At 42.1% G+C, this 15,038-nt stretch overlaps 1 protein-coding gene across 3 annotated transcripts in view; it reads left to right on the forward strand.

Annotated features, from left to right (window-relative positions):
• Window positions 1-15,038, forward strand: part of SV2C (synaptic vesicle glycoprotein 2C) — a 213,014-nt gene that overhangs the window by 167,169 nt on the left and 30,807 nt on the right. For all 3 annotated transcript variants that reach the window (XM_002917214.3, XM_019797474.2, XM_034656383.1), the window contains 2 exons: window positions 12,708-12,841; window positions 13,303-13,392. In XM_002917214.3, coding sequence (XP_002917260.1) covers window positions 12,708-12,841; window positions 13,303-13,392 — 224 coding nt within the window. The remainder of the gene's footprint in view (window positions 1-12,707; window positions 12,842-13,302; window positions 13,393-15,038) is intronic.

Below are 15,038 nucleotides of genomic sequence, written 5' to 3' on the forward strand. Positions count from 1 at the left end.
TAAAGGAATCCAAGAGTGGGTTCTTCATTGGTTAATTACATAAGCATTTGCTGAGTGACTACTCTGTCATATTTTATACTAAAGATGAGTAAGACATGTCCCCTGGCTTCATGGAACAGACTTGCAGATAAATCCTCACTCTCTCCTGTGGCTTTTCAGTCAGTCACTGTGCTAAGCACTGTGGGAATTCACAGGATACCAAGAAAACTCACTGGGGGAAGTAAATACCTTCTAGTGTGTCCCAAAGAATTTACAGAAGCCATTTCTCCCTACTTGGTCAATAGAAGACTGAAGTCTAGGAGTTCTCCAAATTGACACCGGTGGGGAGTAGTGAAGATGCCAAAGTATTTGTTGGTAACAGTGTGGAAGGAGGGATCACGAGGAATGAGGATGCAGACAGAACCAGGAGCCAGGTCTTGGAGGGCCTGTGGTTACACTGAAGAAACTGGGCTCTATCCTGAAGGGTCTACACAGAACCACTGGACAGGTTTTATGCTGGTGAGTGATAAGATCCGATTTTTATTATAGAAGGATCTCTTGAAGACTAGGAGGACTGGAAGCTGGAGCTCTATTAAAGAGAGAAGGCATTAAACTGATTTAGCACGAGGGCTGTGGTCAGTGAGAAGAGAGAAAAGCCAAAGTGCTGGAACCGCTGAGGCCCACTGCTGGGCTGGTGCTGCCCATGTGTGGCTGGACCGTGGAGAGGTGCAGAGCACCAGGGCTCAGGACCATATCCGTGACCTGCGTGCTTCCGTATTTCAGGAGTCGTCACAGCCATACAGACCATGCCAGCTGCACACCAGCCCTGGGAGGATGACCCAGGCGAGGGAGATCAAAGGCCTCAGCTAAAGCACAGATGGAGAGGACAGGAGAGGTTTGGGCAAAATACAGAAAACAGAGTTACATTTCCCAGTGGCTGGCTGGACATAGAGAAGGATGAAAGTAGAGGCTGACTGTCCCAGTTCTGGCGTGGAAGGCTCTGAGCAAGGTTGAGTGCCTCCACATGGGCCAGAGCCTTTCAGGAAGCCTCTGGTGTCAGTGAGCTAGGAACCTGAGACGATGTGAAGGGTGTGGTGTTAAATTGGATACAAGTGAACAATAGCTGGCGACGGGGCTAAGAGGATAGACCTCTCCAGAGTTGCACTGCCATCACTGCACTTGGAAGGGGCCTGCGATGTCGCCTTCCTTGAGGCACAGCCCCAAAACCAGAGCTCATGTGGTTGCATGTCATGTGGTTGCGTGTATTTCTCAGCCCATTAGAATGGAATTTCTTTGACATGAATGACAAAGCTCTAAGGGTCATTTTGGGCCTGAATCATGAGCTAAGCAGCTGTTTCACTTGTCAAGTGTTAAATGATTTGTTCTGGATCAGAGACTACAAGGCAAGAAATGGGGCTAGAAAAAAGCAGCAGGTAGACAGGGCAACAGTTAGCGAAGATGTATGAGTATGACCTTTGGCATCAGCCACAAAGAGCACTCAGGCTGACCTCTGTTGTCATAACACTGGAAATATTATGGCCCTCTCCTTATCCCCACCCTGGGGAACTATCTTTCACCTAAGAATGGATTCCATTAGTATTTTTATGCCACATCATGGAAAATCTTCCAGGAATGGATAGAGAGCTTTTGTTGATCACGGACAAGATCTTGCTAAGGCCGTGTGCAAAGAACAAAAAGAAATCCTGATCTGGAATAAAACAGGGGCCCTGAAGTTGTATGGAGTGCTGTTTAGAAAAAAAAAAGTATTTTACTTACATCATGCACAAAAATAAACTCAAAATGGATTAAAGACCCAACCTGAGACCTCAACCATAAAAACTCCTAGAAGAAAACATAGGCAGTAATCTCTTTGCCATGGAGCATAGGAACATTTTTTCTAGATAGGTCTCCTGAGGCAAGGGAAACAAAAATAAACTACTGGACTGCAGCAAAATAAAGTTTTGCAGAGCAAGGGAAACTGTCAATAAAACTAAGAGGCAACCTGCTAAATTGGAGAAGATATTCACAAATGGCAGCTCTAATAAGGAATTAGTATCCAAAATATATGGAGAACTTATACAGCTCAAAACCAAAAAACCCAACCAATTTAAAAATGGGCAGAGGACCTGAAGAGACATTTTCCCCAAAAAGTCAGGTGGCCCATAGACACATGAAAAGACACTCAGCATCACCCATCATCAGGGAAATGCAAGTCAAAACCACAATGGGATACCACCTCACTCCTGTCAGAATGGCTAGTATCAAAAGACAAGAAATAACAAATGTCGGCGAGGATGTGGAGGAAGAAGAACCCTTGTGCACTGTTGGTGCATGTAAAAATGGTACAGCCACTGTGGAATATAATATGGAGGTTCCCCCAAAAATTAAAAATAGAAATATTATATCCAATAATTCCACTATGGGGTATTTACCAAAGAAAATGAAAACACCAATTCAAAAAGATAGGTGCACACCTGTATTTATTGCAGCATTATTTACAATAGCCAAGATATGGAAGGAATGCAAGTGTGCATCAGTAGATGAATGGATGAGATGTGGTATATACATCCAGTGGAATATTACTCAGCCATAAAGAAGAATGAGATAGTGCCATTTGCAACAACATGAATGAACCTAGAGGGCATTATGCTAAGCAAAGTAAGTCAGAGAAATACAAGTTCCATATGATTTCATGTATGTGTAATCTAAAAAACAAACAAAAAGTAGAAACAGATCCATAAATACAGGGAACAAACTAATGGTTTCCAAAGAGGAAGGGAGTGCAGGAATGGGCAAAACAGTTGAAGAGAGAGGGAGATACAGGCTTCCATTTAGCAAATAAATACATCATGGGCTTAAAAGGGACAGCACAGAAAATAGAGTCAGTGGTATTGTCATAGTGTTGTAAGGTGACAGATGACAGCTACGCTTGTGGTGAGCACAGTGTAATGAACAGACTTGTCAAATCACTATGTTGCACACCTCGAACTAATGTATGTAACATTGTGTGTTTACTTCAATTAAAAAACAACTAAAAAGTATTTTAAGGATAGCTACTTTAAAAGCAGATCAGACTGGGTTGCTAATATACAGAAAAAGTATCGTTATTTTGCCAGGAGTCTTCTACCGACCTTTGGGCATTTGTGTCAGAACAACCTGCAGTTCACAGGTTTGTTTTAGTTTTATTTTGTTAAGTTTTGAAAGTGCTCCATTTCTTATCATGGATCTATACTCCAAAGAGAATTTCTTGTGGTTTCATCTGTTCCAGGTACAAGATCTTAGAATCAGAGAGAAGCTTAGCCCTAAAATGGCTTTTGAGTCTCTTAGTCTACCTTTCTACCTTATGTAAGAATTCTCAATAGTTATGTTTGCTTTTCAGTTTTCTAAGCCTGGACATTGGCATATGTAAGAGTTTATGTATTAATATAAACCTACAAACATACACAGTTGTTTTTAAGTAAATATTTGTATAAGATAGAGAAGGAAAGTCAATGTGTGCCTATATATGCTGTAAGATAATAATAGAGTATATACAATGTGTATTTACAAAGTATTGAGCTGCATTTATATGCATTTATGATATAAGCTTCATTTGTATATGGTCAAAATTTGCCAATTCTATAGGCTACTGTAGTATATAGTTACATAAAGATCTTTGATAAGATTTTAATAGATCTACATTATCATGATATTAATATTATATTAATGTCTGTCTACAAAAGAAAATCCCAAAGGACCTTTGTTGAAAACAGAAACACATATACACACATTTTATGCTATCACCTTTTTCAAACTCTTAGACTCTTTCTTTCAGTGGAGCTTGGGAAGAACCATGCTTGAATGAGTCACACATGCTTGCACCAGGAACTCCTTCTGGAAAGGTACTCTTGTTTACTCTTTTCATATTTGACGCACTCACAGAAGATATTCCAGAAAAAAATAACCTTGACAAATAAGCCCATGAATTTCTGACTTTCAAAAGCCACCAGGAAGTTTGCTTCTTTGAAAGCAGGGTTAGGGTGACAAGTCATGCTCAGGAACCAGAGGCATTCCTCCTGCTGTTGACCACTCGCTCTGTGCATTCCTAATGGTAAGACCAGAGCTCAGAGACAGAAATAGAGAAACTAGAGGAAAGATTAGCTTGTTGCTTGGGCCTTCTCTTAGAGACAGGTGACTCCTGCAGTTATTTGGACTTGGACCCTTGGACCCTCTCCCTAGAGTGTATAATTCCAGTTGAATTGACTCTTGCCTTTTAAAGGCATGGTTACATGCTGCGGGCAGATCCCTGCCAGTTTTTTTTTTAAGATTTATTTATTGGGAGAGAGAGAGAGTGCAGAGGGGCAGAGGGGTAGAGGGAGAGAGGGAAAGAAGCAGACTCCCCGTCGAGTGCAGAGCCAGACACCAGATTGGATCTCACAACCCTGAGATCATGACCTGAGCCAAAATCATGAGTTGGATGCTTAACCAGCTGAGCCACCCAGGAGCCCCCCTGCCATTTTTTTTTATTGTGATTACTTTGTGTACCAATGTCAGCAGTTGTGCTACATGATTGGCTCAAAATGCAACTTGGCTCTGCCCCCAGGAATCCAGAAGTAGCCTGTGACTAGAGTTACAGGTTTAAAGATCAAAGGTCTGTGAATATTGTTTTCTTTGCGACCTGGAGACATCAGGGTAGTCCCTGGCACTTTCTCATTGCTCTCCATCAATGAGCACTATAGTGTCAATGTTCAGATTCATCGCAATCAAAATGAACATTAGTTTAGTTCCGAGAATTGTATGGATGCTGAATAGTGCCAAAATTATCATTCCAGTTTCCTTATACTTTCTCTCTTCCCATCAGACCTTGTACTTGAGAAAAATCAAAGGCTTACAACTCTTTGAAAAGTTTTTTTGTCCTTTTTGATTAAACAGTATAACAAGGCAATAGAATACTCAAATAATGCCAAAAGCGAAAGCCCCCTGTTAGTACCCACTCCCTACCCTGAGTAGCCATTTAAAGGAGTTGAGTGTATTCCTCCCCTCCCTTGTTTTCTGGATATAATATGTTTTTTGTGTCTGTAAAAATGAGATTACTGTTTACACTGTTTGAAAAAGAACTTTCTCACTGAGCGGTGTAACTTGGACATTTTCCAGATCAGTTTAGAAATTTCTACCTCATTCTTTGCAGGTAGTTACATGGTGTGCTTTTCATGGCTGTACCATAGCTGATTTAACTTTTCCCCTCACTCTGGCTTCTTTTCCTTTCATTTTTTTTCACAAATGAGGAGGAGGTGAAAATCTCTGCTATCAGCACTAGGGACTGTCCAGCTACATCTGGTTCTAAAGTCACAGAGGACATTAGATGGATGACAACCTGAGTTTCTAGCCAAGCGTTAATGTTTCACGTGGATTAGACAGTATTTATATTGCAAACCAGTAACCTGTTGAGGGCATAAAACTTTATTTCTGTAGGAATGAAATCAGAAATTTATCTGATCATTGTTCCCTTCCTAAGTGTGTTGCCACTCGAGAAAATGGATTTTTTTTTTTTTAAGATATTTGACAGAGATAGAGACAGCCAGCGAGAGAGGGAACACAAGCAGGGGGAGTGGGAGAGGAAGAAGCAGGCTCATAGCAGAAGAGCCTGATGTGGGGCTCGATCCCATAACGCCGGGATCACGCCCTGAGCTGAAGGCAGACGCTTAACCGCTCTGCCCCAGGCGCCCCGAGAAAATGGATTTTGAACTACTTTTCCAAAGAGAGTTGTAGTTGTCTCTGTGTCTTGTGAGTGAAGACCACTGACCAATAAATACAGGCGATTTACTTCTTAGCTACTAAAAACTTGTCTCACATATATGTATTTGTTATAAATACTGATTGCTAATGTTTAAGAACATTGAATCTGTGTCTTGCACCTAAAATCTGCCTTCTTGGGGCACCTGGAGGGACCCCCCCACTCCCGTCAGGCTCCCAGCTCAGCGGGGAGTCTGCTTCTCCCTCTCCCCCCTGCTCGTGCTCTCTCTCTCTCTCAAATAAATAAGTAAATCTTAAAAAAAAAATAACTGCCTTCTTACCAAAGACTGTGTCCTACAAATATTGCAAAACTGGTACTCAAAGATAGATCAGTAAAATATGTACTCATTCACGAGCGCAACAGAAACTAAGCCCAAAAAAAGAGCATGAAAGCTAGCATTCTTCTTCCACATGCATCACATACTTCTGCCTTGGCACCCTGAAAGATTTCAGACAGTCGTGCAACTGGGGAGGCAACTGGTTTCTGCAGTCCTAGAGCACGTTGGCTCGAGGCTTGTAAATGGCCTTGATTACTGTGTGAGATGCATAATGCTCTTATTAGCGCCACACTGATTAGCGCTGTGCAGTAACCGCTTTCTGTAATACCCTAATTGAGGTTCTTCCTTGCATGGAATTTACATTATATGTAGATAAATCCTTCAGTATGACATTTTAATGGGTATTTTTTAACAAAGTCCAAAGGACAATTAGAACCACCACCCACACCAAGAATCACTTTTTTTTAAGACAAGAAAGGCATGGTGCCAACAGAGGACTCATTTAAGATAATCCATTTTTCTAAGCGCGGATGAGTGTCTAAATGCAACAACCCACTTTCCTAGTTGTATGTGGCCTGGTTTCATATTCTCGTCCTTCATTCCTATTGATGTCTCCCTGCTTCCTGCTGGTGGTGGTTTAGGTGTTATATCACTCTCAAATTCAGATGTAAACCATACTGAAATCGAAATGGGGAGGGGTCCCAGGAATTCATGACTGAATAATTATGGTGGTCAGTGTTCTACCACTTCATTCTTTTATTCATTTTGGATCCAGATAATGGTATTTTAGTTTATCAAAGCATCTGCAGGGCCATTTCTCAAGACTGTCACTGTGTCTGTCCCTCATCCGGGACACAGAGTATCATCCATCAGTCTTTGATCCCCTTTCCCAGGGCCATGTCCTAAAAGGGGAGTAGCGTTGGTCTCCCTTTCTAGGACTCCCTCCTCCCACTCGAGGCTCATCCTCCCTTTCTCCAGGTCAGATGGTTGTGATATAGAAGGAAAGAGTTAGGGACCAGGTATGGCACAACCTGTCTTGGCTACTTTCATCTACTTCTTAAGTATTGAATTGGATTGTATCTCTAACTTGAATGTTAGAAACTTAAGAATTAGCTCTTTGTTCAGGACCCAAATCAGAAAAGAAATTTCGCTTGGGCTCTGTCAAAAATACTCTTTCAGATAGATACCTCTGCTCCTCCTGTACTCCCACCATACTTTCTTCATAACCTGCTCCAGCACGCGTGGGACTGTTTGTTGTATCTGTTAACTATTCTGCCTCTTCCCCTAGACTAGAACTCCTCGAGGGCAGAAAAGAAGTCTTACTAGCCTCCACTTTGTGGAGCATTGTGACTAGCATATATAGATACTCAATGAAAATATGAATGAATAAACAAAGTAAATTAAGGTGATCACCAGGCAACAGGGAAATGCAAATTAAAATCATGATGAATACCATTACACACCTACTAGAATGGCAAAAACAAACAAAAAATCCAAACAGACAAAACAGTGGTAGGAAGGATCTGTAGCAGCTAAAAGTATCACACACAAGTGAGGGGAATGTAAAATGATACAGCCATTATGGAAAATAGTTTGGCAGTTTCTTATAAAACTAAACATAAACTTATCCTATGACTCAACTAACCTACTCCTTGGTATTTACCCAAGAAAAAAGGAAAACTTTGGGACACAAAACACCTGACTGAAATGTTGACAGCTGCTTTATTTATAATCACCTAAAACTGGAAACGATCCAGCTGTCCTTCAAATGGTGAGTAGGTGAACAAACTGTCATCTAGCCACACGAGGCAGTTGTACTCAGCAGTGAAAAGGAACAAACTGTTGATAAGTGTAACAATCTGCATGGATGGATTATTCTAAGTGTATAAAGCCAGATTGAAAAAGCTGTGTACAGTAGGATTCCATGTACAGTAGGATTCCATGTACAGTAGGATTCCATTTAGATGACATCCTGGAAAAGGTGAAACTACAGGGACAGAGAACAGACCAATGGTTATCAGTGGCTAGCAAGGGAGGAAGGGTTGACAGCAAAAGGGCAGCAGGAAGGAATGTTTTGGGCTGATGGAGCCAGTCTGCCTCTTGATTATGATGGTAGCTACATGACTATTCATTTATCAAACTCATAGAACTGGTAATCTGAAAAGGTAATAGATTTTACAGTATATAAATTACTACTTTAATTTGAAAAAAATAAATCAAGGTTTGCTGTTTAGTGTGAATTTTAAAAATGTCAAAAGAAAACTAGTCTTATTAGCCTGCAGTGATTTGTCACGTGTTCAAAAACTCACACAAACACACTGTGAGAGAGTGTGGGTGTGTTTTCATTTAGTAAATGTTTAAGGAGCACCTGTCTATGGACCATGACTTGCTATAGGCACTGAGAATGTATTGGTGGGTAACAAAAGCAGAGTTCCTACTCTCCCAGTGCAGAGAGGGACAGAGAGTAAACGTGTCACCAAATCAATGCAGTTGACAGCTTTGGATAGCAGTAAGTGCTGTGGAAACAGTAAGACAGGCTTTGGTGACAGAGTGGAATTGAGGGTTTGGCCTCTCTGAAGAGGTAAATTTAAACTGACCTGGAAGGTGGGAAGGAGGCACCAACGTATGCAAATATTCAGGCAGAGCAGTCCTGGCAGAGCAAATGCCAAATGCAAAGACAAAGCTTGGTGATGCCGGGGAGATGGGGAGAAGTGGGTGGCTTTGAGGTCTGTTGGAGAGGTGGAGCTTGCGGAGAGATCTGACCTTGAATGTGGTAAGGGCAAAAGAGGAATCAAGGATGAGTTGTTGGTTTTAGGCATGAATATCTGGGTGGCTGACAATGTATCATTGGCTGAAACAGGAGCATTGAAAGAAAAACAAGAGTTTTCTTTGGTAACAGAGCAGGAAATCAGAAGTTGCGTTTGGACACAATAACTCGGAGATGCCCATTAGACACCTCTGTGAAGATGTCAATAGGCGGGTGGAGGTGGGTTTCTGGAGAACTAGAAAGAGGCTATGTGTCAGAGACAGTGGCATATAGATGGTGCTGAAAGTCATAGAAATACACGAGTCTGCCTAGAAAGAACCTATATCCAGAAAACAGGACTGACGATCAATATTTAGGATATACCGACTTTGGAGAGCTAGTGAGAGAAAAAGTCAACTAAGGAAACTGAAAGAAAACCAATGAGGTAGGAAAGAAACCAGCACATGTCGTGATGAGGAAGGCAAGGGAAAAAGTTCTTCAAAGAGAAGAGAATGATCAGCTATATGGAATGATGTAGACAATTCGAGTAAGAAGAGGATAGAGAAGTGCCTATTAGATTTGGCAGGACAGATGACCTTGACTGGCATAGCTTCTGTGGACTTGGGGGCAGAAGCCCATTTGGGGTGAGAAAGTGGAGACAGTTGCTCATGACCATTCTTTTGAGAATGGGGACAGAGGAGTAGCATTGCAACTAGAGAGGCATGTGGGGGGCAAGGTAGGGTTTTTTCTTAGATGGCAGAGATGGGTGTGCTGATGGAATGACCCATCGAGTAAGGTGAGAGAACACCATGATGAGAGCCGGAGAGAAGGGACAGGTAATTACAGTTCTGTAATTGAGAGAGAGAAGGAGGAGAGAGAGTCTCAAGGACAGACTGGCCTTGGAATGGTTACAACAGACCAACTGCCAGTGCTCCTGAGGGAAGGCAGAGGGTGCAGACAGGCTCAGGTGGGTGGGGAGATTCAGGAGTGAGAAGGTAAGATGTATGTAGTTCTCTCTGTGTTTGTGTTCTCAAAGAAAACAGGAGGTGGGTGTCAAGTGCAAGGAATAGAGTAGACTGCTAGAGATTTGAAGAGAGACAGAAGGAGGGGTACAACTGAGTTTTGGAGGCTGGGGAAAAGCATACTGCAAAAAACGGGGAAAGAAAGAGTGGACCCCACCCCCTTTATATAAAGCAAGAGCACAGTGCGTGTGCGCACACATACACCAAGCAGGGGCCCAGAGCCCCACTTCACAGCTAATGAAGTACAGAAGGATGTGAACCGCAGTGATCAGGATAAAGTTAGGCTGCTGGGCAGAAGAATCTACACCTGAAGAAACTGCATTTTAAGCTGAGGAGAGGGGGCCTCTGGACCAGCTAGCTCTCCTCTGGGATTAGATTCAGTCTGTAGTCCAGTTTCCTCCGTGGGCGGAAAACTGCTCAAATGGAATCACATCGCACTCAGTCTCTTCCCCCAGTGATGTGATGTTTGGGAGCAGTGAGAGTGAAGGGCTGTATTTCTAAGACCAGGTGTCAGAAAGGAGACAGGTCATTGGAGAGGCCTTCGGAGAAGTCCAAGCAAAAGCCAGGAGCCTGAGGTTTCATAGAGAAGAACTGAACTTCTTTAGTTTAATTGCTGTCAATCATGTAAGCTGTAACTGCAAAGAGAGGCTATGGCTTTCTTAATGCTGGTGTAAGAAATCGCCACGAACTGCCTGGTTTCAAACCACCCAAGTTTATTATCCTAAAATGCTGGAGGTTGGAAGTCTAGATGGGTTTGCAGGGCTTTTGGAGGCGGGAGGGGAGAAGACAGCCCTTGCCTTTTCCAGCTTCTGCAAGCTGCCTACATTCCTTGGCTTGTGGCCCCGGCTACATCTTCCCAGGCAGCACTGCAGCACCTTCAGATGTCTCTCTGAGCTCCCACTTCCCTCGTCACGTCTCCTTCTCTCTGTCTCTCTTTTATGAAAGGCTTTCCTACTTATGTAGGTCGGAACTTGCTCTATGATGTAATCAGTCTACCTCAAGATCCTTAACTGAATTCCACCTTCAAGGTACCTTTGTCATTTGGGTCACATGGTCACAGGTCTGGACATGGGGATGAGGACATCTTTGGGCAGGGAGGGAGCCCTGTTCTGGTGCCAGAAGCTTCCAGCTCTATCCACTAGTGTGATGTAATCCTGTGCTGTAGCTTTGCATTTGCTTCACTTAGCCATCTACAGCTTTTCTTCTGGTGTGTTAAACAGTATGATCTAGAGCTTCTAAAAAAAAAAAGATATTCTTTATAAGAAACTTTCAGATCAAATGTGAAGTGAACAGGGGCGCCTGGGGGGCTCAGTCGTTAAGCCTCTGCCTTTGNTGGACCTTCTCCTAAAGTTTATGATGTGGTTAATTTACCAATCCATATAGTATGTATTAAATTCCCAAAAAATGTTTATTAATCATTTGATTGATGTAGCATGTCACTGATGCTTGTATCATTTGTCAACAAATTCTGCGTCGATGAGCCAGTGTGCATAGACATGAGGCTGGGTGTGGTACACGACTCTGCTTCAAGTCCGGGTGGAGAAGATGCTGATATGTAACGTCAGCTTTGTGGCCCTGAGGAAGTTACATCACCCTCAGAATCTCACTTGGCTTCTGTGTAAATAATGAATAAATACACTGCTGTCCTGGGGATGCAGTATAAAACACCTGACTTTTGTTCACAAAAGGCCTTATAAATGCCACGTGTTGCTAAAAACTAAAATTTTGTCTCATGAAATTCGTGTATGTCTCTATATATTTTCTCTCTGTTTTCAATTAGATTTGATACTGTTCATTATTTCTCTTTTAGAATCATGTTTGAATTTAGCTTTCAACCATTTTATATTCATTCAAATATTGGCTTCCTGTTAGTTCTTTTTTTCCCACTGTTATTTAAATTTTATGAATATTATTTTTTACTTATTATTTCATTTCAGCTTTTATTTAGTTCTTACGCTTAGCTTTAACTAAGGGACTATGGCAGTGGGATTCCTGGTTATTCTCAGCAGTTTTCCTTAGTTCTTAAAGAGATTTCTGTTTGTATCCCATTATGCTTGTTTTCATTATAGTAAAAATACTATTTAGAAATTTTAAATTGTCTCGATCTGTTTTATGACATGTGCATATGGAGAGATACTGCCATTTCTTCACAATCGTACTGGTCAGGGTCCTGGCAGGAAACCAACGACACCCTCACAAGGGATCAATAAAGAGTCATGTGGAAATAATGAAAAGAAACCAATAGGGAATAATAAAGCACTCAGGAGCTAGCAGGAGGAGGGCATCTTGTACCTACCTGTGCCTCAAAGGGCACCAGGAGGGGTGATTGCCAGAAGCTGACAAGAGCTGTGGCTGTAGGAGAAGGTCCCAGGGGATGAGCATACCCACTGAAAAATCTCCACCCAGCCAGGGGAAGGGAGAAGGGAAGCAAGGGAAAGAAATATCCTGAATGCTGCTCCCACCTTGCCAGACCCAATGGAAGCCAGTGGTCACAGGAGCCAGTTGATGCCTCCATACCAGTCCACTTCCCAACACACAGCAAGAGGGAGGGAAGGGGCAGTGATCTGGAAGAGCAAACAGAACATGTCCCAGCATAGAGGTCTATTGCAAAAAGTATTCCAAATTAATTTATCGTGGCCCCTAGAATTCGATTGTACAGAAACACTCATGTACCCCCATACTTAAGTCCTGACCCCTTTGGTTTTTTTCTCTTACCACTGCTATTGGTGGTTGTAAAGTTGAGCTGGTTACTGTGGCTAATGCCCAGATCGGCTCATTCTTCTGTGGATATTAAGACTTAATACATTTGCAGTGTAGACACCTACAGTGATGGGGAGGGGGTGGTCCTCGCTTTCCCAGCAGGCCATCTGAGAGGCGCTCTCCTTCACTCTTCCATTCTTTCTTTTCTAGGGTGGAGCTTCAGCATGGGGTCAGCTTACCAGTTTCATAGTTGGCGTGTGTTCGTGATAGTCTGTGCGCTGCCCTGTGTCTCCTCAGTGGTGGCCCTCACATTCATGCCTGAAAGTCCACGGTTCTTGTTGGAGGTAACATGTATTACTATGAATATTCGAGGGAGCCACACACATTGAAAAAAGTTCCTTGTTAATTCTAGCAAAGTGTGTTTGCCTCTTTGGGAAGTACGTTTTCCCTGCTACCATGGAACCCTGAAGGGGTTGGTTCATGGAGACAGGCTCTAAAAGACAAGTGTGTGAAAAATCTGCCTCATGGCCAGAAAGCACTAACGCTCTTCCTCAAGCAAGTAACTTTTCACTCCGTGAAAAGACTTTGTCCTACTTTTTTGTACGTGAAATTTTAGTAGCCAGAGATGCTATTTTGAGTTCTAGGCACATGCATTGAACTGCTCATGTACTTAAGGAGATCCAGTGGGATATCCCATTTGTGCAATTACACCCAATTTGCTCTGACAACACAAGATGGTTATTGGAAAATCAGGGAGTATAAGTGTTTTACTTTTAGCCCTTCACGGTCGGTTCGCATTTCTTAGGTTGGAAAACATGATGAAGCGTGGATGATCCTGAAATTAATTCATGACACAAACATGAGAGCGCGGGGTCAGCCTGAGAAAGTCTTCTCGGTGAGTACCTGCTTCTCAGTGATTCTTCTATGCCAAGGGCGGGGAAACCTTTTCTGAAAAGGCCGGATTCGTAAATTTTTCTCTCCACACCAGCTACGCTTATCTTTCGGTTCCTCGTATTCCCACTTCACGTAGACATGTTGCACTCACTGGCTCTGTGTGTGCCGTTCGCTCTGCATGGAATGTTCTTACGTCCCCGTTACCAAGTCTATTCTCAGTGGGGAAGGCCAGTCTAAATTAGTGAAAATTGGATGGATGGAATTTTTTGGAAGGAACCATGGTTTAAATCTTTTTACATAGGCAGTCATACAATTAGACTAATAATGTTTTGTCTGAAGTAGCTTTAGGCAGACATACAGTAAGACATAAGGGAGACATAAATAAGATCTTCAGGGTTTTATAAATAACATCAACTATAGGTGTGAAAGCATATGAAGCAGTCCCTCATTAAATAGTCCACTGACATTTATTTATTTCATTTTTATTTAGGAAACACATTTTTCATAAGGTAAATATAGACTTCAGTTTGGCCTTTACCTAAATCATCACACATTCTTCATTAGCAAAAATTTTTATGCAATGTAATGGAAAAATGAAAGTCAGTAATGAATGTCCTTCATTGAGGACCTGGAAGTCTTTGAATAGGCCCATCTTTTAAGCAGATGCACAACAGAGGATGCATTTTTTTAAAATTAAAGGATCATAAGGCTGGAGGAATCTTGAGGCATCATCTAGATACTCAATGTCACCTAACCCTTCTTAGCCAGGTGAGGAAAAATCCTTTATCAAAGGCATCTTCTGTGAAGGTGAGTCTCTCCAGGGCCTCACTGTGCTACTTACCTGCTTTCTTCCAGAATGTTTGAGTTACCAAATTCACACATGGTCATCCATGTTGTTACTCAATTAGGTGAGAACAGGAAGGAATAGTCTCAAAGAATGGGTAATCTCAGAGTCATTTATTATGTGACTTTCAAAGTCATTACACAATTCCACCATGACAAATTTGTCTTTTTCCTTATTATGCCTACAACACAGTGAATCTGCAGGCATTTCTCCAAACCCTCCTTTTTAAGCCCTTCTTCTTATGCCCCTACCTTAAATATTGTTTTCCAGGACTCTATTTTTAGCTAATTTCTCTTTTAACCTTATACATTTTCCTTAGCTGATTCCAGCTATCTCCTAATGGACAATTCTTCTGAGCTCCAGACATACATGTCGAAGGCCTTTATGGACATCTTTCTATGTTCTTCCCAATCTGAATTTCTAAGTCTGAACTTAGCACCTTAAAAGTCTTCAAGCTTCTTCTTTTTACTAAATTCTATCAGAAGATACCACCAGCACCACCAAACTGGAAAACCTTAGAACTACCCTATTTCTTTCAACCCTTTATCCCCATAATATTGAAGGAATCACTCTGTCCTATTATTTTCATCCTAAATATCACTCCTCGTTTTTCCTTACTTTTGACCTTACTGCCACTGATTTCTTTCAGCTCTCATGGCTCACTGCCCCCCTGGCCTTGGACTATTCTTCAGGAATCCAGAAGTCTTTGTAGTTGGCCAGTACCTTGTTTTCTCTCACAACTCAACATGTTTGCACATGGTAGCTCTCACACTTGGAATGGCCTCCAAGTGGTTTACATACAT

The sequence above is a fragment of the Ailuropoda melanoleuca genome, chromosome 3 (genome assembly GCF_002007445.2).
Source record: "Ailuropoda melanoleuca isolate Jingjing chromosome 3, ASM200744v2, whole genome shotgun sequence".
Classification (NCBI taxonomy): domain Eukaryota; kingdom Metazoa; phylum Chordata; class Mammalia; order Carnivora; family Ursidae; genus Ailuropoda; species Ailuropoda melanoleuca.